The following is a 26,945-nucleotide window of genomic DNA, read 5'->3' as shown; positions in this document are numbered from 1 at the left end:
TCCGTGCATTTGTACTCTGATAAAGCACGCTGTTTCAACCAATCAGCACGCGCGTTATATCGAAATTTTATTATAAAACGCAACTAGATGCTTTCTAGCACAGCTGCATTCCTCAGTTATTTTCTGTAAAATCCTTAGCATAGTGCCTAAAGTTTCCAATTCATGGATTTTTCAGAAGCGATGTTTTATGAAGATTATTTGACATCGGATTTCCATACAAACACTGTGGTTTGAAGACGTGTTTGCCTACTCGTCAAAATGGCGTCGAAAACCGTGATAAGGCCTATTATTAAAATGAAAATTCAGTCTTTCCCGTTAATAGCAGCGTCACAACGTTGGAAGCGGTTTGGATAACATTTAACATAACAAACACTTCTATTTTTTTAAATTTTATCAAAATTTTGCTCTTCCAAAGTTATGACGTTGTTTCATTTTGTTGTTAGATTTCAAACCTACTAAAGGCTTACGTTTATTGGGTATAAAGGGAAAGAAATATAGTTTATAAAACTGTATTCCTTTATTAAGAAGGTTTAATTTGACATCTGATGTCAAAATAAAACTTCAACAAATTAAACATACATCTAAAAGAATGCCAGATTTGCTTATTTGCAACCTACTAATGGTTATTTTTGTCATTTTTTGTATGTTTTATTCAGTAAATAGGCAAATTATTACAAGTGTATAAAGAATGAAAATGCTTGCAAAGCGGAAGAATTTATTCTCCACGCGATGTAAAGTATGATTCAATATACAAGACAATTAGTCCTTGACGAAAAGCTCCCACAAGCTAAAAGTTATTACACATAAAATGTTGACAATTAAATAAAATATTTAAGTACCTATTTTTATCTTAATGATGTCGTTTTCTGTTCAGAAATTGTCTGAAAAGTAAGAAGTTTAAGGTTTGTTAAGTTTGACTCCAACCGTGAAAGTGGAATGTGGCAATTATCAGCAAGTATTGTAAATTACTACAATTTCTCTGTCAGTTTTTTTTTTCTTTGTTTTATGTTCATTTGTTTCTCATCTTGAAATGAAAGCAATTATGCCGCTGAAAAAATCAAGCTCAAAAAATATACAACTTAAAAAACTGAAAAGATAAATCCTTATGCCAAAGCCTGATGGGCAGGGAGTGCAGATGGCTGACCACACTTCATGATAACAGGCACTGAAATGTGACTTATTCCTCGACTGCCGCCACAACAGCATCCATTTCTAACAGGAAACACGTGAGCTTTGGTGGTTTTGTAGTCTTGACGGGAAATCACTTGGAATGCTTCTCTTGTGCAATCTACAGTTTGGGTGACCTTTCCTTTAAGTACACGGTCTTTCTCCAGGATACCACTGTCGTAGAGTTTTCGAATGGGTTTGTAGTTGTACGGCAAGTCTACGAATTTGTAAACTAGTCTCTGACCGCTCACCTTGGACAAAAAAAGCATAACAAATTAAAATAACGATATAACAATTATTACTCAACACGCTGCAACACTGCCCAACACTGCCCGTCGTCCGTACTCGACAGATATCCTGCGATATACGTAATTTCGTGTTTCGGAGAGAAAAATGGCAAAATAAAGATGGTCTCCAGCTTTACTGCAATAAAACTTCGCTTTGTTATAAATTTGTTGAATAATAAAACAATTATCCTGCTCAATCTTGCGGAATGTCCCCTGATTTAAGTATATGTCGGGCGATATTCCACTTCTCCCCTCTTTTACGCGACCTTTATACTGGCCACCGTTGAAACAACGCATCACCATTTTCAACATTTTGCTTTCAACGTTTAAGAATCTCAGTGGAAGGGCTCTGTCATATCTCTGTTAACTTATTTCTATTGTGTTTCCTGGGTGCTACAATTTTCGTCGTGACCGCCATGGAACTCTTTTGCGCCATCCAGGTATAATTGATATGATCAAAGAAACCTGACCGTCTGCTGCTCCGAGACTCCGGAATACGGTGTCGTTGGAGACGGAAGTTCGTCCTCTGTGAGTACCTTTAAGACTTTAAATTAATTTTTTATTTAAGCAAGCTTTTCATTAATTAGTAGTTTACAAGATTTCTTTTTCTAAGTTTGGAATTTTAACTTCTGCTTCAATGAACATGTTTTCGAAAATTCGCGCGTTACAAATTTATATTATCATCAGCAGCAGCATCATCATCATCATCATCATCGTCATCATCATTATTATTATGTTCCCTAACCTTTCGAATGATGTTCTTTTGATAATAATACCGCAGCGCGCGGCTCAACTTGTCATAGTTCATTCCAGGTCGTTGTTTCAGCTCGCCCCAACACTTTGCAACTTCTTCTTGATTGCGTAGTTTGAACTCCCTTTTGTCCTTATTTGTCCACGTGATCAAGGATGAGTAACGCTCGTCTGCGAGAAGCTCAAGAAGAAACTCCCACAAATGGAAGGCACTTCGTGATGTACCACGCTTCTTGGGGTAGGAATCTACAACTGTGAAATGAAAGTGTATATGACAGAATTTTTTTTATTTGCTTGAACAAATGTTATTGTTACCCCCCAACTCAACTACGTTTTCGATTGGCGGAGAACGTGTCACGTGCCATGGGTCAAAACTCATTAACTCCCTAGGGAAACAACAACTTGAACTTTCGACTCGCACGTGATCAGGTCGTGCACCTTGAAACCGTGAAAAAAATAGACCATTTTCGAGTTGCTTTGAACCTCATTATAAAAGTGAGGCTAAGTGCAAAGTTTTTGTTATGAAAATTAGTTTTCATTCATATGCTAACAAAACTAATTTTCATATGAAAAGTTCTGCACTTAGCCTCGCTTTCATAGTGAGGTTCACAGCAACTCGGAAATGGCCTGTTGTGTGCAAGCCAGCGTTAAGAAAATAATTTGTTTGCAGACATGGCAGCTAAACGCTTTCAAAAAAGACCTGAAGAAGAAATTCAACAGCTTCTTCATGACAAAAACTCGAAATCTACTGACAAGGCCACCCACAATGCCATGAAACCGTTGAGCGACTTCTGCGAAGAGCAAAATTGGGACGAAAGCTTTCAAAATTTTGCAATAAAGTCGTAAGTTGACACCCGTATATAATTTGTTCTATTTTGAGTTGGGAGGTATAACAAAACAATTAACGTTGTTCTTGTATGAAAATCGAAAAAAAACTCCTCAATTTTTCTTCCCCGCATTCGAGGTGTATTAAAGCGTCAGATTTCACTTCCGGTTTGGTACAATACCGTACAAGATGGGAGACTGGGAATAGTAGGGCAGTTGTTTCATTCTGAGTATTTAACAATCCCATTCGTATTTTCGTCCACACAGTTTTCTTCCTCTGTACACAGAAAACAACTGAGGAATAGATAAACAGCGTTTCTGTATTGACGTCACAGCCATACTATCCCCAGTCTCTCGTCTTGCGCGGTATTGTACCCAACCGGAAGAGAAATTTGACACTTCTCTTCGCCTCAAACGCCGGGAAAAATTGATTTTCATATGAGAACCAAACATGAAGATTTGATCATACAATTAAAAAAAATTCTATCATATACAATTCAAGCAAAGATGGGCTTTGACTCAAATTGACAAAAGCAATGATGTTTTTGCAGGCTAAGAAAGGTGTTTTGAAAATCATTTCTCAGAATAACCACAAATCGGGAAAATTGTTTCCCGTTATAGTGGGTTATTTATATGTTTGTTGGTTTGTTTCTCGGCTGTCGTCATGGAACCGCAAGCGGTTCATTTCTGAGAATAACCTCAAAACGTGCAACTGTTTCTCGTTCAAGTGGGCTATTTATGTTTGTCGGTTTGTTTGTTTGTTTTTCGGCTGTCTTCATGGGAACCGCAAGCGATGTTTTTCTTCAAAACGACATTCTTTCAATACAAACTTGGGCCTTCCTTCCTTCCATACTCGAAACTTTAGTCTAAACAAAATTCTAATTCTAATATTAAAACCGGTCATAGACTGTGAGACAGTCCGTATATTTAGCGTTGGTTCGTCGCATAAATTGCGCATATCCTTCAATGAAAAGACTATAGCAAGCGAGGGAATTGAGAATAAACCCGCGGTGAGCCGTTTAAACACTGTTGTACAACATTGTTGGTTTAACAATGTTGCAATATTCTCCAGCACTAATTGTTGAATGAGGTTAGACTAACACGAATTACCGTGAGATCACTGTTGGTGTGATATCGGATAATGTTCACCTGCACGTCCAACATTATTATCTAATGTATACCATTGTCGTTTAAAATGTTTAGCACTAGCCAAGAATGGAAAGAGGGCCTGGCTAAACTAGGTTAACCTCGAGCCTCAGGATGGCCAAACTAACGGTGATCAGCATCAAATTTCTCCTTGTAATATCAATGCTTATAAGAATTAAGGATATGATCACCCAAGGTGAATTGTCTTGATATATTATTAACTTCTCCACAGTACCTTTATAACGAAAGTGTGGAGACAAGATAGGAGAATTTGTTCTTTGAAATTTGGGGTTAAAGGGTTAATGCTTTGCTGTTCACGTGCTCAAACTAGAAAACATGTGTCGCAAACAAACTGAGATTACCCGTCGGAAGAGTTCTGGGTACAGGTAGAACTGTTTCCTCGCTGGCAAGTCTGGGAAACAGATGTTTCGGAAGCAAAATTTTGCGTGCGTGAAATAGCAATGTTTTTCGACCTAGTTCAAAAACATCTTCTGGTATCCACAACACATGAGTCACGCGCGGCTAAACTGGAAACATTTGCGTCTGCAGCAATGTTTCCTTGTTTAGCCAGCCACTAAGGGCATTGAAGGCACACACGCGAAAATCTACTCAATCCGCGCTGCCCGTCTCACAACGTCTCGCGCTTTCTGCCATTCGTGGACGCGCACTCTGATTAGTTGAAAGTCTTCTTACCATGACTTGGGAAAACTCGTTCCAGCAGCGTGACATAAGTCGGAAAATATTTTTATTTTTTAAATAAGACATTGCTTAACTGAATGAAGACCACGAGTGTGATAATTCCAACTGGACGATCACAAGCAGCGGTTGTCAATTATGCTCTTTTACATAGACCAATTTCCATAAATTAAAAATTCGTACTTGGGTACGTGGCTTAGGAAAATAAAACATTAACAGAAATTACATTGAGGTTCGGAGATGAATAATTAATTTCTTTTGTTTAATTTTATTCCCCTAAGCCTCGTAGCCCAGCTAGAATTTTAATACATCGAAATTGCTTTTTGTTTTTTTATTTTTTCGATGTTTAACTTTTTAAGGCATTTGTCAGTGTCGTGCACTAGAAGGTATTAACTACGTATTTCATTTCGTTCATGACGCATTTGCGACCGCCTACGACAATTTTAACCTGTACTTAAATTAAAAGCGTTATTCAAAATTATGCGATACGACGCTTACATTATGTCTTCCTTTTTTTCCTGGTCACGTTCGACATATTTTGTAATCCTATGCTTGTGTTAAAATCCAAGACGCCATGTTTAGAATTTCCACTAAGTACAGAAATTTTCTAACCGTGTTTTTCATTGAAATTACTTTAGAATTTATAGTGAGTGTTGGTACAGGTGCATGGTAATTTTTATTTTGCCACTTCCTAATTTAAAAATTAAGCCTTCAGGTCCTTAGAAACGGGACATAATGTTTGTGAAGTTAACATTAATTAATTGCACGTATCATTTTCTCTCAATGAATACTTTATATGTCAGGACTAAAACTTTCCATAACCTCGCCAAAAAAGGTGAGTTTCGTGAGACTTCGAGAGAATTTTAATTTTATTTTTCGCACGTTTCTGCAATCTACGGTCTTTCTCGCAGATGAAAAATATAATGTTTATTACGCTGTATATGGTGATTCTAGCTTGGTAGTTGAAATCCTATAGTTTGACCATTCAAGTGAAATACGGAGCAGTACTTTTCTGTAGTGCTGTTTATTATGCCGTACAAGGTGGTTCTAACGTTTTAGTCTGTGGATGAAATCCTAAAGTGCGACTTTTCAAATGAAAGCTACAGAGTAGTACTTTCCTATGGTGCTGTTTATTATGCTATAGAAGGTGGTTCTAACTTTTGAATTTGTGAATGAGATCCTAAAGTGTTGCCATTAAAATGAAAGCCTTGGTTAGTACTTCCCTTTTGTGCTGTCTCTTTTGTTAAACAAGTTAGTTCATATTATGACTCTATGGGTTAGTAAAATCCTTATCTGCGACCTTTCAAATCAAGCTATTCATGAACAATAGCTTCCTGTGGTTTTAAAAATTTTACTTTATCAAGATATACTTTAAACTTTACGTCACCTGAGTAAAAAGTTTTGAACATCCCAAGCTCTGCCATGTCGTCTTCGGATCTGTATACAAACTGGAGCTAGCGATTTTTGCCTAATGCACTTGAGTGAGGCGGATATAACTGCGAGGGTGAACTACGCATCTGAAATGCGCGCAACTTTATTTTATCGGCAATGAAATTAATGAATTCTGTCTGCTATTTCCAAAAACTGCTTTTAATTGACGTAGAACGGAAAGAAAATTTAGGAAGTTAGCTGGGAGACGGAGGCTTTTTTTTTTCTGAGGAAGTTAAACAAAAGAATAAAGCCTGATTATTTAATTTAACCCACGCGTCAGATGTCAGTTAAACCAGCGGAGAGCGGGCACGCTTACTGCCGCAGCTGAGAAAAATTCAGTCTCAAATAAACCCATGAAATACGTGCGTACCTCAAAGTTCTACTATTTTGGCAGAGGCGAAGTTACGCCTCTCAAAACTCATCAGAAAACTTAATTTTTGAAAATATAACAGCTAAACGCATGAAGGTCTGAAGTAACACGTAAGATCGTCAAAGTTCTACTATTTTGGCAGAGGCAAAGTTAGTCTCAAAACTCATCGGAAAAAATAATTTTTGAAAATATAATAGCTAAACTCGTGAAGCCCTGAAGTAACACGTGTGAAATCCAGATTGCTACTGTTTTGTCTTCAAGCAAGACAAAACAGCCCTATTCTGAACCACTGTTGCTTCCTTCTCTTCCGGCTATAAGAAACCTGTTTTTCTGAACTCGGCTAATAAAAATTGGTGAAAAACAAATGTGGGCGAAGTACTTTTTCATAACTGTCATTTCAGTGATCAAATTAAAATATCAGTTAGGCTCGTGTATTCTACAGACTGAAACTTCTATCAGGACTGATCAACCTGCCAACAGAATCAATTCTCGGTGTCATAGGAAAATACTGCTGGTACAAGCCCTTTTAAGACCAGCTCAGCCGTAGTTAAAGACTTTATCCAGAGGCTGACTGAGGGAGGATTGACCAGAGCGAATCCGAGGAAAGAGCTGTGCGTTTCCATGATAAGTATTTGTAAGAAGCACCTTTTAAAAGGTAAAAAAACAGTCCGATAGGAAAGAACTGCTTGATAGGTGCAATTTCAATGATCGCACTTTAGCGTTTCACTTACGTGCCAATTGCGCGAAACTTTCTCGACTTTTGAAAGCCTCCAAAATAGGGCATTAGGATAACAAGGTTGTAAAATTTATTGCTTTTACGTAGTGAAGGAAGTGAAAAGTTTTAATTCGCAATTAGAAGGAACTGCGAAAAGGATAATTTTACATCTGGGACATTCAGTCTTGTTTTTGTCATAGCTTGTTTTCGGTCGGTAAATTTAGCACAATTTGAGCTAATCGTGACATTTTTAAAAATTGAATTAAAGGGAAGTGTCATGGGGTTTTTGACCTCTTTCGTTAAAAATGGTGAAATAAGCTACAAAATAATTCTAGAACAACGAGAGGAAAGGAATCAGCTCAATTCTTGAAAGCAACAATTCGTCATCTTTTCTAGTGCATTTTGGAAACAAAAGTGCGAGAAAACGTTAGCCTTAAGGCTCATTTAAACGGATTCAACATTTGATCAACATCTGTTCGACAAAAGTTGAACGGATGTTGGGAAAATGATGAACGGAGTGTTCAAACGGCTTCAACACCATGCAACCTTTTTAGAGAGGAAAGGGAATGCTGAGTCAATGTTGAATGGAAGTTTTAACCAATTTAAATTTGATTCAACACACTCTTAACATTTTAACACTTTCATCAGTGTTGAACGACCTGTTCAAACGTCCCCGACATTTGGTTCAACAAAGTGTTGAACGCATGTTGAAGCAAATGTTGAAACCGTTTAAACGGGCCTTAACATTTTTCAAGTTTCAATCCTACTGTCTTTGACCAGAGACACTAATCGACAGTTTTATTACACTTGCAGGCGGTGTGCGTAATGGAATTCGACCAATCAGAACGCGTTATTTGATCAGTTTTCGCGCCCACGAACATCAGTCTGGAGAGGTTAGCCTGTTGACAATTTCGTCGCTAACGAAGTCTGTATTTTTTTCCCGTTTAAAATTCGTTTGCAGTATGAAGAAAAATTGACTTAGTGCTAGTTAGTTTACTTTTCAAGCTGAAGCGTTTGTTCGCGTTTGAAGCCATTTCAAAGGTGACGGCAGACCTCGTGCCTGCCGCCATGTTGTTTTGATCGTTGATATTCAGTACTGCTTTTCTTGAGGATAAAGGGCCGTCTAAACAATGTCAACATTTGCTTCAACATGCATGTGTCCAACACTTTGTTGAACCAAATGTCGGGCGGCGTTTGAACAGGTCGTTCAACATTAAATTGTTGAAAGTGTAAAAAAAATGTTGAAAACTTGTTGAAAGCGTGTTGTATCAAATTTAATGTGGTTTAAACTTTCATTCAACGTCGATTCAACTTTTCCTTTGCTCTCGAAAATGTTGAATGGCGTTGCAGCCGTTTGCTTCCAACATTTGCCCAACATCCGTTTAACTTTTTGTTGAACAAATGTTGGTCAAATGTTGAAAACGTTTAAGGACGGTGCCTACTAATACCGAAGTATTTTTGTGCGGCTTATGACTATGCGGGAAAAGCAGATCTTAGCAAGGCCTCTTGGAATCCAAAAAGAAAATTGGGGGTAACCACGCATTTTTCAGAGATAATTAAGCCATAATATCTCTAAAAAGCGCCAAAATATAAAGGAATGTATGGGATTTTTTTCCTAAACTGAAGCTTAATTATCTCTGAAAAATGCATGGCTACCCCCAATTTTCTTTTGAGATACCAAAAGCACTTGCTAAGTACTGCTTTCTCCGTATAGTTTTAAACCGCGCAAAATTATCCCTGTATTAGTAGGCACCACCCATAGGAAACCCGAGTATCTCGAGATGCGCAGAACGTATGCGCAGTAACAATAGTAGGCACCGTCCTTAAATGGGCTTTAAACTGAGCTACTTGCTGTTGCCGGGATTTACCAATTTTTTTTTCTCGTTAAGCTAGCTTAGACTTTATGGGGGTCTACCCGAGTCTACCCCTCATGGATTTCCCGTAGGAAGTCGTTGAACTAATAAAGAATCTATGAAAAGATCGTGTAAACCAAATGCTCAACTCCCAGGAAACCGGCTGGAAAAGCCAACGTGCGGACAATTTTTCTCGAAGCAATTTTATTTACGGCAACACATTGCAAGCGTTTGATATATCTTCAAAAGCTTGCAACACGTTGCGTCAAACGTTGTCTGCGTCCTATGTTTCCGGCGTTAGACTTAAACGTCGTCGCTCATAACTATCGTGTAAAACATAACCTTTAAGCATTCTACCGTTGTCTTCATAAACTCGAATGACACAACTGTGTGTTCAGTAATCTGGCCGAAGGAAACGCCCATTCTTAAACAATTCCTAATAAATTTGCTCGTCGTTATCATTCTTGTAAAAGAAATTCCCCTTCTGACTTTGAGTAAAAAACTGGTAATATCTGGTTACAAGCAGTTTATCACATCGGCATATTTTGTACAATCAACATGAGCTTGACCTTTGAGTATATCGATTGGCCCGTTTTGACAACTTTGTTAAGTACGATGGCCTGAGGAACTATGGAGTGTTCCATTCTCGCCAAGTCCGTCAATTTTTTTAGTAGAAAGTGCGTGAAAGTAGCTAGTTACAGCATCAAAGAGCTTGATCAAACTTTAAAAAAATATATATCAACGGTATAAACTGGCACTTGCTGTGACCATAGTTCATTGAGGGACTGGTTAGGAAGCCTTGCCATGAAAACAATGGTGCTGCAATTTATGTTGGAAGGACTGCGACCCTGCACAATCCTTTTTTTTTTTTAACGTTCACACCCCAGTTGAATATCTTAAAGGGGAAGTATCATGGGGTTTAATTGCCCTTTTTTGTTCAAAATGGTGAAATAAGACCTTTACTTTACTACAAAATAATTCTAGAACAGTGAGAGGAGAAAAGTCGACTAAATTCTTGACAGGAACGACTCGTGATTTGTTCTAGCACATTTTTGGAAACAAAAATACGAGAACTTGAAAAACATTAGCCTAATATTTTTCAAGTTTCAATCCATTGCGACCTAATCTGTCCCTGGCCAGAGGCACTAATCGACAGTTTTCTTGCACTGGGGTTATAATTTATAACAAACGTAGACAACTATTTTTTTGTTTCTGTTGCCAGACAAACATTTTGGGTTTTGAAATTACATCAAATTTTCGTGATACTTCCCCTTTAACAAAAACGTTTCGATTGGTCAATTGCTCCAACACATTCCAAATTCTATGGTTGTTTGTGCAGGGTCAAGGCCAAAAAGGGAAACAAAACATGACATATAACAAAGAAGTTTGTCAGGTTTCATAACTATTGCCTTTAATTCACTATGCTTTGACTGATCTCTTCGAAAGTTTTTCTAGGCTTGCAAAAATGTCACCGTCATTTTGTGTATGTGTGTGTGTGCCTGAGCCGAATTCTTATTATGAAGAGACGATGAAGATACAGACTGTTACCTTCGTGCATCATATTCAATGGGAATCCCGTTTGAAGTTATTTTTAGACTAATAACGGGATATAGATCAGACATGTGGGTACGCTTACTAAACTTTATACTCTCTCGAATCTTCTTAATTACCCGTACTGTAAAAAAAAAACAGAAAGAGACAATTTCCTTTGTCAGCCAGTTTTTGCCCAAACATTTTATTTCACAACCGTATTAGTCCTCCATCTGTGAGTAGAAGTTGGAGTATTCTTCCTTAATTTAATTAATTTAAAGCTGCTTTCAGTGAATTTTTTCCACAGAGTTTGTACAGATTGAACACATTGAAAGCTGATGATTTATTGTTGTCTCTCGAAGTAGATGCATGGAGACAAAGCTAATTAAGGTGGCGTAAATGTGATTTGACGCCGGAGGTCGAAAACTAGAACGTTTTATTTACGATTTATTTGCTTTTAAAGGGGCACTGAGATTTTGCTGGTTTTTTTTTTTTTTTTATCAAAGCGTAAAATTCTTAGTAGAGCACCGGGAGGAAAATATAAATGACTTCTCCAATGAAGAACAAACGATAAATCAGTTTTCGGCAAAAATTAGCGCTGGGCTAAAAATAGATGGTAAGAATTAGCCAACCAGATTATATCATTCGTAATATGACGCTAGTTCATTCGTTTCCGAATAAAGCACTGACTGACGTTCAAATCCAAGCAGGATGCAGGATGTTTCTCCCATGAAGGGAACCCAAGTCTTAGGCGTGAATTCTAATAGCTTAATGAAATTTGTAAAGAATAAAATTGCAACCAAAAGACGCTAGAGCAGCTTTTTTACTCGTCTCAAAATCATATCACCAAAACTGTGTCACACACTGAGTAATAGATCATTCTCATTCATCCAACAGGCTTAAAATATACTATCACATTTATTCCATTGCACATTTGCCACACCTGACATTCCAATCCTAGCAGTATGCAGGATGTTTGTCACATGAACCTAGTTTTATGGCCTTAGCTCCCACAAGTCTCGTGTAGCTAACTGATAAAGCAGCCGAACTAGTAATCGGAAGGTCTAGGGTTCGACTCCTGATAGGAGCAAGTCCTCACCCGGAAAATCACATCCTACTTGTTGAAAGGCAGAAATTGTCATGGTCAAGTTTAAACTATTTAATTACCCGGAGAATGGAATCCAAGTTGTTGATTTTCGTTTCAGAATACAGCTTGCTCATGTCATTTCTATACTCTTGTACTGTTAGGGCCGTTTTAGATGGAACGGCTTGGCTATATAATACATGCTGACAACAAGCTTATTTCACGATTTGTTTCGTGTGAATTGACCCTTCAAATTGTCGCATCGTACGTATGACAATCGTAGGCGCCGACGACGTTGAATGACGAGAGTTGGAAACGGTTTTTTGCAAAACCCGCGCAGCACCCGAAAACAGAAGTCGCTGAAGACAATCGTAAGGCAAGCGTTGTACCGTCTAACTCCAGCCAACTTATTCTCGCACCCAGATCTTTTTACGGCCTTAAGAAATATTATAACAACCGCACAGCGCCCGCAAACAGAAGTGGCTTACAAGAAAGACGTAAGCAAAAGTATTACTATCTAACTCGGACTTAATCTCGTACCCAGACCTTCTCGTGGCCTTTTGGAAGATTATCAACCTCGTTTCCATGACCATTCTTTTTTCTCGCGAGAATCAGCTATTTCATAATACACATTGAAGAAGATAAAGCGTTGATTCATTGCAATTTGAATTTTTCTAGATACCACGACGGCCGGGAACAGGTTTTAAAAAAATGGTTAAATGCCTAAGCTGCAAAAACATACGGTCTTATCTCACTTGTTTTGTTTCCGGATCTTAACCACAGGCTAATGGACAACCGACAGGTTTTATTTTGGAGCCGATGACTGTTGCATTGCATGAAAGTACAACTTGAAACTTCTTTGTTTAACTCCGAAAGAAGAGCGGTCGCTAATGCTACTGCTAAGAGCGATTGCTAAAAATATATATGCCCCTGACGCAACGGTGTTTTGGGCGTTCATCTTTACTTCTTTGTCTCACCTGCATGATATGATGAACATTACGACTTTCCAACAAACAAGCATTGCTTCGAAAACAAAATGAGGTCGCATAGTTTCTCGTGCGGCCTAAGCAGGACTGAATCATTTGCTTTCGAACTAAAGCACTTCCTGCGTTCTCTGGGAGAGGTAGCTTTTCCGGCCCTTGTTTCACTAACAATAGGCCTTATCACGGTTTTCGACGCCATTTTGACGAGTAGGCAAACAGGCTTGAAATAACTGTGTTTGTATGGAAATCAGATGTCAAATTATTTTCATAAAACATCGCTTCTGAAGAATTCATGAATTGGAAATTTTTAGCACTAGGAAAAGGATTTTAGAGAAAAAAATTGGAGGGATGAAGCTGTGCCAGAAAGCGTCCAGTCGTGTTTTGAACTTTCCACACATTTGTCTGTAAAGAGAACCAGCCGTGAGCTGCTACAAAAAATAGTTCGCGGGAAAAAAATACAGGGAAACATATGGAAAGTTTAAAACACGACTGGGCGCTTTCTGGCACAGTTACATCCCGTCAATTTTTTTTCTTAAAATCCTTTTCCTAATGCCAAAAGTTTCCAATTCACGAATTTTTCAGAAGCGATGTTTTATGAAAATTATTTGACATCGGATTTCCACACAAACACTGTAATTTCAAGCCTGTTTGCCTACTCGTCAAAACCGTGATAAGGCCTATTCATAAAAAGCAATACAAAAGAAATGAAATTTAGCCAATATCTGTAAATTGGATACAGGTTTCACCCGCAGTTAAATAAACGTCTCCCTTGATTTTCTCGCCACAATATTCGACGGTCAGAGATGCTTTCATGTTATAAGTAGGGTACAGAATTCATGTCCGTGTTGTAATAGATTAAGAGCAGGAATTCGCTAACTCTGACAATTGGCTTGAGTCTGTAACCGTATGCAAAACGGCCACTCGTTCTTAATATATTACTTAAACGTTCCATGGTTTGGTAATCTTTCTAACAAGGCAAGAACGTTTTGACTACTTCAACATTAAGAATCTTACCTTCGGTTTCAGCCATCATAGAGTAGGAAGTCGAATCTCAACACCTAAACTCAGCTCCAACTGATGATATCACCAAATTTGCTTATACTTGTGCTGACAGGATCTCGCTACAGTAACACAGAAACTGCTGTCTAGAAAAAAAAAGAAGCAGAACAAAGCTACATTTCACTAAAAAAACAACCGTTAAACCCTTATCCAGATAAGTCGTATTTTTTCTATCTCTTCTCCCGAAAGGAAAGCGGATTAGACCCTCCCCGGATAACTAGAACTTTCCGCTATCAAAAATAACTTCGGCTGCACGGTTCCCGTTTCTCAGTTTAAAGAATCAAAATTAATAATAAAAGGTTATCACGGTTTAGAGTAAGACTTAATAACTTGGTCGAAATAACTTGCTCATATACCGTAACGTATTCAGTAGTTTTCGTGGGATTAAGAATTTGACTCGAGAGTAAAATTTTCGAGGTAAAATTTTTGTGTAATTCCATGATACCCGTGCAAAAACTTAGAAAAGTATAAAACCTCAAGAAAAAAAAAAGATTTTATCGCCAGACAGATTAAAGATATTATTGAGCGACAATAAATCATCATTGGCTAAATGTGGAACACATTATTACCCTATATTTGTGTTATGCAAGCAAGTGGCACTTTCGTATTTCCCGTTTTGTAGATTTCCGTTGAGTTCAGGTACTGTAATATTCCTACCCGTTACGTCATTCACAAAATAAAAATGTAAAGTTCACCCCATCAGTGACACCAAAACAGTTGAAACTATGAATCAAAATAAAATACGAGGCTTCCTTCTCTGAGATAAACTGCTGGAAAATTAACAAGAACAGGAACCACTTTTACAGTTAGTGTACGTCATACACCGGACATACATGACCGGTATTTCCGAGAATGAAATGAGACATGAATTGACTCTTCAAGGTTTCTAAGGAAATCTTTCCGAAAAAGACGTATTAACTGAAAGAAAAATCAAAATACTTGAGAAACAATTGCTATTTTTGAAATACTTAATGCCCCAATTTAAAGAAAAATTCGTAGCTTTATACCGTCAATAAACTAGGGAAATTTCTCCGGGAACTCTGAAATCTCGCTGGCAAAGATCAAAACTGACATGTAAATTTCAAAACTCTGTTCAATTGAAGAAATACTGGTCACGCGTGATGTAGATTGACTGTAAACACGATGGATATAAAAAAAATTAACTCTGGTCCAGCAATACCAATTTCATAATTCCATGGTAGAATTAGAAAGATAAAGAGGGCAAAATTTAACAATAAAAAATACATTTAAAGAGATTTACGGAATTGCAGTTATTTACGTTCAACTCCGACATCATTAAATTACAATTCCGTGTGGTAAAATTGCCGGTCAGCTTCAAGATGGGTGGAAGAATATTCCATAGAAAAATGACTATGCAAAGGACAACAACGCTTTAGAGCTTTGGAGTCACAGGGTTACCATTCAGTTGGTCTGTTCTTAGATTCTTTAGTGTATATATTTCTTGGTAATAAATTCGACATCCACACTTGCTGTTGACAAATTCCCACCATTTGCTGAAGCGACTGAATCAATGAATTCCTCAAATCACAAATCGACAAAAGATGTCGCAAGTTTTCGATACAAAAATAGGTATACTCAGAAACGGCGGGGAGTGTTAAAACGCTTACCTGACCTCTCTGCGTTCGAAACTCAGTTTAACGCATCATACGAGACCTCGTGCGGACGCTTGGGTCGATTTCTCGTTACGAGCCGGAAAAAGAGGAAGCCAGGATGTATAAAAAATGTTTGCAAAGTATGGGGGTGTCAGCAAAAGTATTTTGGGCGGGTATGAGTCAGGACTAAAACAGTGCGTTCTCGAAAATGAAAGAACTATATTGGAAGTTGTCCCGTTTCTGGTTTGAAAGAGGTTTTCTAGTCAATATGAAATCCCTATCGATCCATCACTAGCTCTTTCATACCCAAAGCTGGTCCAAGAACAACATCTGCAGAAAGCTCAAATTTCATTTCGAAAAATATTGAAAACAGCGCACAGCCCCAGACAAAAAGCAAATAGGCCATTTCCGAGTTGCTTTGAACCTTATTATGAAAGCGAGGCTTCGTTCCTTTTTTTAATTTGAAAATCATTTTTCATTCATATGCGAACAAACTATTTTTATATGAAAAGCTTTGCACTTAGCCTCCCTTTCATAATGAGGTTCAAAACTGCTCGGAAGTGGCCGATTAAAAATATTGCGGGTTTGCCTCTGCAAGCGAAACAGTAAACTGTGTAGACATTTTACATTTTTTGTGCTATGAAGATAAAGGTGAAACCGAAGGCGGAAGTGGAAAGATATTATCTTTGTTTTCTTTGAATTCAGTTTTGTCAGCTACACACTTGTACACGAGCAGCAGTGTTTTATCGGGATTTAAAACCACGAGGCACAGCCGAGTGGTTTTAGACCCGATAAAACACGTGCTGTGAGTTTTTGAACGGCTTCAAAAACATTCCTGGAAAAGCAAGTTTCAAAAGAGTTCATAACAATGATGCTTTTGTGAACGTTGGAAATTAGCATACGCGAAAAACTTTAAACACCGCATACTGATAAGGAGGAGGTTTTATCGGGTTTTAAAACCACTACACGTGATGTTTTTATTGACCATTTGATAGGTCAATGGGCTTATGAATTATTAATTAGTTTTTTAATTATACCATTACCACCTTCCACCCGCTCGTAACCAGAGTTCAAGAAACTGTATTTCATTCAGATTGTTCATTATGTGTGGAAAACAAAAGTTACTAATACCCTTCAAATATGACTGAAAGGTTTGGAGAGTGTGCATGATAAACACCAGATCGTTAAAAACGTTGAGGTCATGAACCAGATCAAAATTGGCAGTGATCATAGGATGGTAAGATGCAGAGTTAAAATCGACATTAAAAGAGAAAGGCGCCGTCTGTTCCACCACTGACAAGCCAGAGCCCTTACGGGTGCCACCATTTTATGTCGAAGAATTCAGAATCAAACTCCATAACAGATATGCCGCTCTTGAAGAAGAGGAGGACGAAAATACCAATGAAACCACCATCAAAGATCTCAACAACAACATCGTCAAACCTCTGGTAGCCACAGCCAAGGAGTTTGTAACTCCTTATAAAAGAGCCAATAAGTTCTCCAAAGAAACTTTAGATCTGATGGAGAAGCGAAAGAATCTCCAACCACCAATGTCAGCTCATGAAAAGGTCGAAGCAGCAGGATTGAACAAAACCATGGAAAAGAAACAAAGTCAAGATCTCAGAAAGCACAGAACGGTGACAATTCAAGAAGTAATTAAGCAAGGAAAAGGCTTCAAAATGGCAAAGAAAAAACTCAGCGGCGGAAAACTTCAATTTACAGGAGTTTTTTAGAGGAGGACGGCTCGTTGACAATAGACAGGGACTGAATTGTTGACCGAGCACAAGAATTCTATGAAAAACTCTACTCATCGGACCGCCCAGATCCTGAACCTCCCGACGTGTGCCATTGTTAGGGGATTTTAAAGGTGTATCTGTAAACAACTGAGAAAGGGTACCGTTAAAATTTACCAAAAAAAGGCACACAGTTGAAACATTCGGCTTATTATTTTTAATTTGGGGAAAACTTTGTTCTAAACATACAAACACTGAAGCAATTCGATGTAATACTAACATCATTATCAAGGATTTAAGTCAATTGAAGTTGTGAAGGTCAGTGATAGAGTTCAAAATGAATAAAATTAGTATAACAAGCGGCATTCCTGTTAGCGGAAAGCTTATTTATTTATTTTTGTTTATTAATTTATCTATTTCATTTATAAATTCTTTCTTGATAATTATGTTAGCTATTAAAACGAAACGTCAAATCGCTTTAGTTTTTGTATTTTTAGTACAAATTTTTATTCCTTTTTCACACATTGCATACTGTAGCCCTTTTGGTAAGAGATCGAATGATATGGTTTTCTTTACTCGTAACGTGCAACGCATGCTCTGTCTTTCCAGGTTTACTGCAAAGATGAAGTCAAGTCCTGCCCAATTCCCCGCGTCTCGGTGAGAAGAAACTGAAGGTAAAGTCAAGTCTCGATGAGGGTGGAGGTTTAGTGAAGGTTCTCTAGACAAACCCTTGAAAGAGATCCAAAGACGAGGTAAATTGTTCTCGACAATTTTTAATCGACAACTTAATTGAATCGACAACTATTAGTGTTCGGAAATGCGTTTCCACACACGAAAAGTTTAGTTGTCGATATCCTGTATGTTTTGAGGAAGCCTGGAAACGTGCTTTTAATGCGCATGTGAACATCGTGCAGAAAATGGCGGCTGACCTTAAAAATCGTCTACGTAGCTGCGAAAATAGACTTTGGTAATCGATGACTTGCTCACAGATGGGAGAAAGTGAGTTCTCGTAGATAACAAAACTGCAGCAAAGTAGTTTTCCTTTTGAAAAGGAAAACTACTTTGTAGTCGACGACTTCATTTTCAGTCTCCAGTTGAAGTTGATAACTTGATTGACACACGAGATGTTTTGTCATCGATATCATTTTATCGGCAACTAAAAATTTATCGATAACAGTTTGCCTGTCTGTGGAGGCCCTACAGGACGACGTCCGTAGCTAGTGTATTCGATGAGGCGCCACCACCATGTTTAACTGTAGGGTTTCAAAAGACACTACCTATCTGAACAGGGTTATAGACAAAATGTATTGGCTTTAAAATTTGAAATAGGACGTTAATATTTTGCTGGCGAGAATTCTGCGAGGCTAGTTAAACAAGGGCAGCGAGGTTTGTGAGGATCGCATTGCTAAGGTTCTGATCTTGAAAGCAACCTTATCAGCCATCTTGAAAACTAACCAATATACTCAGGTTACTTAAAAATATGCTTTTAAATCACATGCAAACTCCAGGGAATAAAAATCAATCACCTTTAATTAATTTTGCCGTTCTCAAGGCAACACAAGGCATGCGCGACATTTCCGTCAATCAGGTATAATGAACTACTTTTAGGCAGTGACAAGGGGCGCATTCATTTTTGTGGAGATAAGTACTTTGGTAGCGGTTTGTGTTGGATAAAGATGAGACTTCGATGTTATACAAGTACAAAAGGTGTTCATTATTTTTCGCAGAGCAGAATGGCACACAGGAAGCCGCCTTTTTCTGATCAGGAAAGACGCCAATTGTATTCAAGTCATCAGAGTTACGCTTTTGAATAGCAATAAGCCACAGATGGATTGAGGAGTTGTAGCAAGAATAAGCATGGTGAGAACGCTTACGAACGTATAACACTCTCTATAATGTACAATACTGAGTCGTTCAGGTCCACAAATATGGGCGTTGTTTCCACCTGTATAGTAACATTCGTATCGTCAAATTTAACATGGATTTGCAAAGTCGATTTGAAACCGAGTTAACAAGGCTGTTTCTGCATGAGGTATTAACCTTCAAAGTCGCTTTTAAACCGCACTTTTATGATTTATCCTGGTAAAGAACAAATGCCCGGCTCTAAAATTGCGCACACAGTTCAGAACATGTTATCGGGAGAAAGGCTAAGGAATTAAAAATTTAAATCCGTTGGCGAATCGTGTTGGGATCTTTATAAGGAAAACAACGTCGGCAACAGAGATCTTGACTATTAAAGTACAACATCAAAACTTCTTAAAGTACCAACCTTTTCGTTTGCAAAGAACTTAAAGAAAGGCGTCCTTCTTTATCTGATGCTTCCATTTAAATCACACTGCAGAGCTAACAAGTTTGACATTTCATGAATTAACAGACTGAGAAGACGGAGCCATGCATATTACATGAACTGGCTGATTCTAAGAGTATATTTAAAAGTGCTGCTAAAACTACCATTGTTCGACATCTTTACCCCCACTTTTCTTCATCCGTGGAGATCATTAACACCGCGAAATCGGATTAATCAAGAACGTTCATGTAACATCGAATTCTTGCAGTCTACTAAATACTAACTTCCTCGGCGAATCTGAAATAAAACCTCGCCGACTCCTTTTTGAATCGTTTTCATCAATATTCAGCGATTTTCTTTCTATTTTAACACTTACAAAAGTCCTTAACTTATTATACAGAAGTCTCTAATATGTAATGAAGCAGTAAGGTTCCTTCATGGTTCATTTGGTGTTTCGGAAAGAAAGAACTTTGCTGTACGCTATCAGCAGTTCGACAAAAAAGATGTTCAACATAAACCACAGTTCCCTTTGTGCTGAGACAACAACCAAAACTAAGAAACGTGATGAATTTAAGTTGTTTACAAGAATCGTTTCTACGTGACGATGTTAAGCTTCGGCAATTCCGATGGAAGACTGACTCCGGTATGATATAATTTGAACACGTAGTAGAAAGTTATAAATTTGCTGTCATATGGGTTTGTCCATCCATGCAACGATGGGGAACTCGACTGTTTTATGAAAAGATATAACGTTGTTGGTTTAAGAAATCAGTTCTGAGACAAAATTATACTTGCCACTTCTCTAAGAACTTTAGCTGGACTTGATAACTTGTAAATTTGCGACCTTGAAATCACTGGAAACTGAAGCCAAGAAGACACTGAGCGATAATCGACTTTAAGATAAATTACTTGATTTTCTAGTGGCCCATACTTGAAAGCATGCAGTCTGAATATGGTAAATTTTACCTCTATCGTTGATAGTTGAGATACAATTGTTGTTATGAACAAATCACTCCAAACTGAATTGAGTCTAGCGAATAAATATTCTATTCAGGAATACAATTAAATGCTACTTATGATCGTTTCAGTGTTGTCTAAGATGTACCTTAGAGGTACGCTAGATTTTGGCTGTTTACCGGTCCTGTTTAAAGAGAGCAAACTCTTTGTGACTCAGTACGATTTCTCTAAATAATTTCATATTCTATCTATACAGGTATTTTCTAAAACTCTTGAGATTTACTAAAGAAAATTGGATTGAGTCACTACGCGATTGTGTGTGAACCAAAACAACTCCGAAGCAACGCTGTAGATATAGTTAGCTGATGTTTTTGTAGGTGATTAACAACTGATAATTGGATCAGTTGGTTGTAGAACTGAAGTTGGTCGACTAGTATGTTCAGTGGATAAGGACAAACTCGTATTGTGAGAACAGCAGAGTGTACCTTTATCAAACCGAATCAACAGGTTAAAAAATCTATCTAGTAAAACACCAACTAGCTGTTGTTTAGATCGCGTATTCACCTTTTATATACGAGTTTAGTAAATTAATGAGGATGTAGTAGTATTACAAAATTATTGGACATCCGTGAAAATAATAACATCTTACCATTTCAAAGCGAAACAATCACGTCTCCAGTAAGTATAGTACTTCTCGTCAATGGACAAATGTAAACTTGTCGATTTGATAAGTTAATTTGTATAGATTCCTACTTAAAAAATAAACAGTACCTCATGCAAGTGATGTTCAATAGCGTTCATTTCAAGGAGCAAACTTTGTCTTCTTATATAATGACCAAGGTTTCATGCTCAGAGGGAAGGAGTTTAAACTCGGAACAGGAAGTCTTATAGACGTGAGTCAGGATGTGTTCAAGTTATAGCAAATTACTGAAGACTTCTAGAGATTCTCCGGAAAAGCTTGTTCACTGGTTCCTGGGAAGAGCTTTACTTGAAAGTTATTAGTAGTGAGCTGTTTGTGTTGAATAAACCTTGGAACATAGATGTCGATTGATTGAAATCAAAAACTTCAAAACAAAGCAACGCCTTCCTGCAAAACAACTAATTATTCTTTTCACCACTAAATGTCCAGCGACCTAGTCGAGATTAAGAAACAATTTTAAAAATGCATTTTGTAAGATGTTGAAAAGCAAACAGTGAACCATGAAAATAATTTATCCATTTCACACAGAGTCAAAAGTGAAAACCACCATTTGGGAGGAAACTCGCAGAAGTTGAAATGAAAGGGAAGCGAAAATTAGTCAGGAATTAAGGCTTACCACTTCTTGCTTTCCTCGTAAGTAAAGGCTTGAGTTCAACTGTTGACACGAACAATGTTTATGCTTTGTGAACTAGTTAAAACAAATGAACGTGGATAAAGTAAGGAAATAATCAACACCTTGCAAGTGGACTGCGGAATCAACTTTCCAAAGAGGAAGTAAATTAACAATGTGCCATAGCTTACCGAGAAATTGGTCAACGACCTAGCCTTGACGTTTTGTAACTTCCTAGTAGAGTGCGCTGTATTCGAGTAAATTTGAACGCATGGAGAGGCAAATGTTATCTGTTTGCTTCCATGGCATGGTTACCTTAAGTGCCAAACCATGATAGTTACTTCCTCGTTTGCTCTTGGTAGTTTCGATTTCGGTTTGAGTGACCTCATTTCAGAGCTTACACAAGTGAAATGCACGCACTTTACTGCTAAAACTAAAAATAATTTTATTTGTCAGAATATTGAAGACAAAAATATGCAGTATCATTGGAAAGTGCTGTTTAATATATTTTTTGTTCGAATGCCATACTTTGAGATGTTATTGACAACTATGAGAACCAATGTAGAATCGTTTTGAATAGCACAATAAACGGTGCCACAGGGAAGTATTCTTTGAAAGCCGATCACTTCAGGATTTCATTGACAGACTTAAAAGCTAAAGCTATGAACTTCAATAACATAATAAACAGTCCTGACAGGAATGTACTGCACAAGCGCTCATTTGAAGGGTCACCTCTAGTCACCGACCACCTTGTATAGAAAAATAAACAGCACCATTGGAAAGTACTGCTTGAGCGCTTTTGATTAAATGGTCACACTTTAGGATTTCATTCACAGACTTCAGAAGTAAGAACCACCTTGTACAACATAATAAACAGCACCACAGGAAAGTACTGCTCAGTAGCTTTCATTTGAATGGTCCACTTTAGGATTTTATTTACAGATTTCAGAAGTAAGAACCACCTTTTACAACATAAAAACAGCACCACAGGAAAGTACTGCTCAGCAAACTGTCACATTAATGATCACACTTCAAGACTTCATTCGCAGGCGACATTGTACAGCACAACGAGTACCACAGGTGCTCAAAAGGTGCTCAACACTCATGAACACGAGTCATGGAGAACGGTGTATTCTTAAAATACTTCATTTTATTACTTTAGCAGTTATAGTCGCAACTTTACCCAAAAATGGTAAAGTGAATTTAGTTTCGAGTGTATAGCATAACTTGTCTAGTCTCGCTCGTTGCCATAGTACCCACTGTTTCCATAGCAGGCCGTCATCTTGATAGACAAACGAACCGCGTGCGCAAGACAAAGTTCATTTCCGGTATATGTCCCAAATTACTCAAGTTGAGTTTAAAATTCTCCTTGGCAACCGGGTTACCAAAATATTTTCAGAGAACAAAAGTCGTGAGATTTCAAAAAGGAACCGAGGAGACTCTACGCTCAGAAACCTTGGCGATAAAAATGAAACTGGGCGAAAATGCAGCTTTCTGGTCCGCTGTGTCTTTAGCGATTTTCACTGACACAAGAGCGGCCAATTCGTTTTTGAAAACTTGGAAGCTACCGACGCGGGAATGCATGTTACCTTCAAACGGATCAAAATTTGTCTTTTAGTATTCCGATCGAACACAACCACTGTCATGATCGATTATACCTGAATAGATCTCATTACTTGCTGAAACTAATTAAATATCGGTCATTCTAAACCCCCTCAGGTCTCAGCAACACCGGATATGTCCCGGCTTCCTCCCGGATATAAACCCGCACTGTCTAATAATATCTCTCTAATTCTCGCCGTAAAGTTGCACTGAATAAATTCACTGACAAGATACGGTTGGGGGCCTCTGTCACCATTATCTCAGACGTGGATGTCAGTAATGTTGAAGCTTGTTTTTGTTTAATTTCCTTCCCTGTTTGTCGCTTTCTCGAGTTCATCAGCTGGCACGCGTCGTAACCGCAGTCCCAGGCACACACGTAGAGAAAGATGTTTATGTGTTTTTTATAGCTTTTATGTTCTCTTTATGTAATTCAAGATTATTTATCCGTTCAATATCGAATCTTTCTACAATTTTCAAGCGTACTGAAGTCTTATTGATTTGTCTGGGAATGACCATAACTCACGAACTATTTGTGGAATAAAAGTAAATTGAAAGAATGAGAATTTTGGCAACTACAGCTGTAGATCATAGTAGAGTATCCTTATTCATTTGAGAAGTTGTCCAAATCAAGGGAAAATGACCAGCATTTCGCTTTATTTTATTTCATTTTATTTTAAATCTATGAAAAGCGTTTTGTACAATGAACGGACTCGAAGAAAAGTGACATGTTTGAACCACCAGGAGGTGCCAGTAATTTAACATCAATTTATCTCCTGGTGGATTATAAGAGTTGTGGTTTGGCTCTTCTGGTAAAATATTGTTTATGCGGCACCTATATTATACAGGCCGGTGTAGCAAACTTCCTTGACATTTAATTGAAATCTCAAGAGCTTGTGACCAAACTATAATTTCCTCTTACAATACTGATACACTACAAAGCAAGCAAGTGATAAGAGTCTGATACTGGCACGAACACGGGTGATGATATGGACTTTTGCGGCGACCTGTTTTGATAATTATAAACCCAAAACTCCTGGAATGTTCATTTAAAGCTTAGTATTTGAAAATATAGTAATCAGAGATATTTTGAGCCAGGAGGTAAAGTCTTACAACATGAGTAAATATCACAATTTTTCCCAAACGAATTTAACTCTTAATTGTTGAAGAATGGTTGATTTTGTCCAGTAGATAAATGTACATGAAGAAGGAGGGGGTTAACTTTAGCAAATGAAGAAATTCGTGTTCATCCAGACTATGAAGATGGATATATTTTAGCATGGATATTCAATCAGTGAATGAATCATTGAAGATGTAACATTGTATTTCCTGATGATTTATGAATAGTTGACTTTATTGACAGACTAAATCCCAGTGAACCATAACATATTATGTCTCTAGGATTCAAGAAAGGTTGACTTTATTGATGGACTAAATCCCAGTGAATCTAGAATGTAGCATACCTCTTTGATTCAAGAATGGTTGACTTTTTGCCTTTGAGTCCCGACCTTGATCACTATCTACTTTCTCCTTACAACATCACTACTTGATCAAACACGTATGTCATGAGAATGAGGAAAAACATCATCAAGGATAAGTTGTCTTGATGTTTCAATAAGTTCTCCCAACTATTTCCATACGAAGTATGCAGAGCAGTGAGGAGAATTTGCACGTTCATGTTGATAGCTAGTAGGTTAACTCTATCCAGTGAAAGAAGTCTTAATTTGAGGGAAACTTTTTGTGTCTCCTACTCGCCGGATAAAGTTGTCCATTCCAAGAACATGGTCTTGTTGTCCTATTAGATACCTCATACAGGGCTTTAGATCTCTTATGTTAAAACAGACTGATTTGTTATTCCAGTATTGGGCCAAACAGCCACGGTATAAGTGCGACATAGTGCTAATATTGGCCGAGTTCTAGTTTATACTTTATGTTTAGTAGTGTTATCAAAGCCATAGTAATTGCATGGATTTTGCAGTCACCTCTTAGGTCAATGCCCTGAAGCAATCACGCATGGTTACCTTTGGCAACCCTTTGTGTATCAGCGCTTCATCAGGCGACATTACACAAAACAGTTTCACTTACGCAACTTAATCATAGCGACAGTTCTCCAAGTGCAGTACAAAGGCTCATTGCGAAAGTTACAATAAGAGTTGTACACTTTTAACATTACCTCGGAGGTACGTGGAGGAAAATAAAGCATACAGTGTTATAATATTAATGCGGAAAATTCAAATAAGTAATTATAAAGTAGTAATTTAGGAATGCCATTTTCTATTAATGTTTGTAATGCATGGTAACAAAATGAGACGTGCGTATCTTTCGTTTTGTTTCGCCTTCAGGAATGCGTCTGCTGTCTGCTGTACTCTGCGACTGGTCTCTGATATTCTTTGTTTTGCAAACGTTGCGTTATATTTAGAAGTCACAAAACATGTTCAAACACATAATTACTATATACTGTTGCTGTAACAATTACCCTAACATCGGGCTTTCACTTTAAGAAAATGCGATTAATTTAGCTATAACAGCAGGGAGGAGAGTACATCAAGAACTGACTTCATGTAGGTCACTGTTGCACGCGTATTAAACTGTAATAACCATCTAACCCAAAACTACGGACAAGACTTGCTAAAGCCGCGCCATAAACTTGACGAATATCTTACCGCTGTATTTCAGCTGATGATTCTGTCGACTACAACTCAACTGCTCAAGACTCGAAACTATTAAACTGAAGGCGGCGAAATCTGTTTCACTTTTAAGCCAACTGACTTCAAGCTCCAGGAAATGATTTAGAATGCTGAATGTACTATATTGAATATATTTCGTGACAACTCAAACAATCTCCCGGCAACCTATTCCTAAATATCAGCGAGCCCCAGGGATTTTACATGGCTAGAAATTCTGGTATGTCTATAATTGGGGATTCTTCACTTACCGTGCCAATGCTCAGCTCCGCTCGTTTCATAAAGAACTGAAAGTATCTGTATTCACGAATGATTGCTTTACTTCCTGATTCAGTGGAGGTCACGTGATCAGCTGGACTGGAATAAAACAGTCCGGAAGTGAGCGATTTATTCTCCTCATTCTAGGAATTTATTCGGCAAAAAAAGGATGATTAGGTTAGATCCTACAAAATGTCCTTGTTGGAGCCTGTATGACGAGGAACACCTCAGAATTACTCTGGTTCGTGATGCTGTTATTTAATTTCCGTGTCGAGGTGTCTTGTCAGTCACGTAGCTAAGGAATACCTTGGTGAAAAACTTTAAAAAAAAACTTGTCACTTCAGGTCACGCTTCAGGGAAATCACAATTAGAAGTACTTCTCGACAGGAAATCCCAATTGGCATGATTAGAAGAATGGTTCACTGGAAAGTATTGCTCAGTAGCTTTCATTTGAATGGTCACAGTTGAGTATTTCGTCAGCGGACTCAAAAGTTAGAACCAGCTTGTACAGCATAATAAACAGCAGCAAAGGAAACTACTGCTCAGTAGCTTTCATTTGAATGGTCATACTTAAGGATTTCATCCACAGACTCAAAAGTTAAAACCAG

General features: G+C 37.8%; 1 protein-coding gene across 4 annotated transcripts; it reads right to left on the bottom strand.

Moving 5' to 3' along the window:
* Positions 1 to 620: 620 nt before the first annotated feature.
* On the bottom strand, positions 621 to 26,453 carry LOC146485897 (ETS domain-containing transcription factor ets-5-like). Of its 4 annotated transcripts, none has more exons than XM_085102880.1 (5): positions 21,988 to 22,103; positions 21,803 to 21,874; positions 13,852 to 13,982; positions 2,200 to 2,456; positions 621 to 1,418 (listed from the first exon to the last, which is right to left on the bottom strand). In XM_085102880.1, the coding sequence occupies exons 3-5, from the start codon at positions 13,868 to 13,870 to the stop codon at positions 1,104 to 1,106; spliced, it is 591 nt and encodes a 196-aa protein (XP_084959006.1). In that variant the 5' UTR covers positions 13,871 to 13,982; positions 21,803 to 21,874; positions 21,988 to 22,103; the 3' UTR covers positions 621 to 1,103. The 4 variants fall into 4 exon arrangements, with proteins under 4 accessions (XP_084959006.1, XP_084959008.1, XP_084959012.1 ...); XM_085102882.1 differs by having other exon boundaries at positions 21,803 to 21,841; positions 21,988 to 22,096; XM_085102886.1 differs by lacking the exons at positions 21,803 to 21,874; positions 21,988 to 22,103 and adding an exon at positions 26,331 to 26,453.
* Positions 26,454 to 26,945: the final 492 nt, after the last annotated feature.

The sequence above is a fragment of the Pavona decussata genome, unplaced genomic scaffold (genome assembly GCF_977016875.1).
Source record: "Pavona decussata unplaced genomic scaffold, jaPavDecu1.1 SCAFFOLD_24, whole genome shotgun sequence".
Taxonomy (NCBI): Eukaryota; Metazoa; Cnidaria; class Anthozoa; order Scleractinia; family Agariciidae; genus Pavona; species Pavona decussata.
This window is presented reverse-complemented; position numbering and strand designations above follow the sequence as displayed.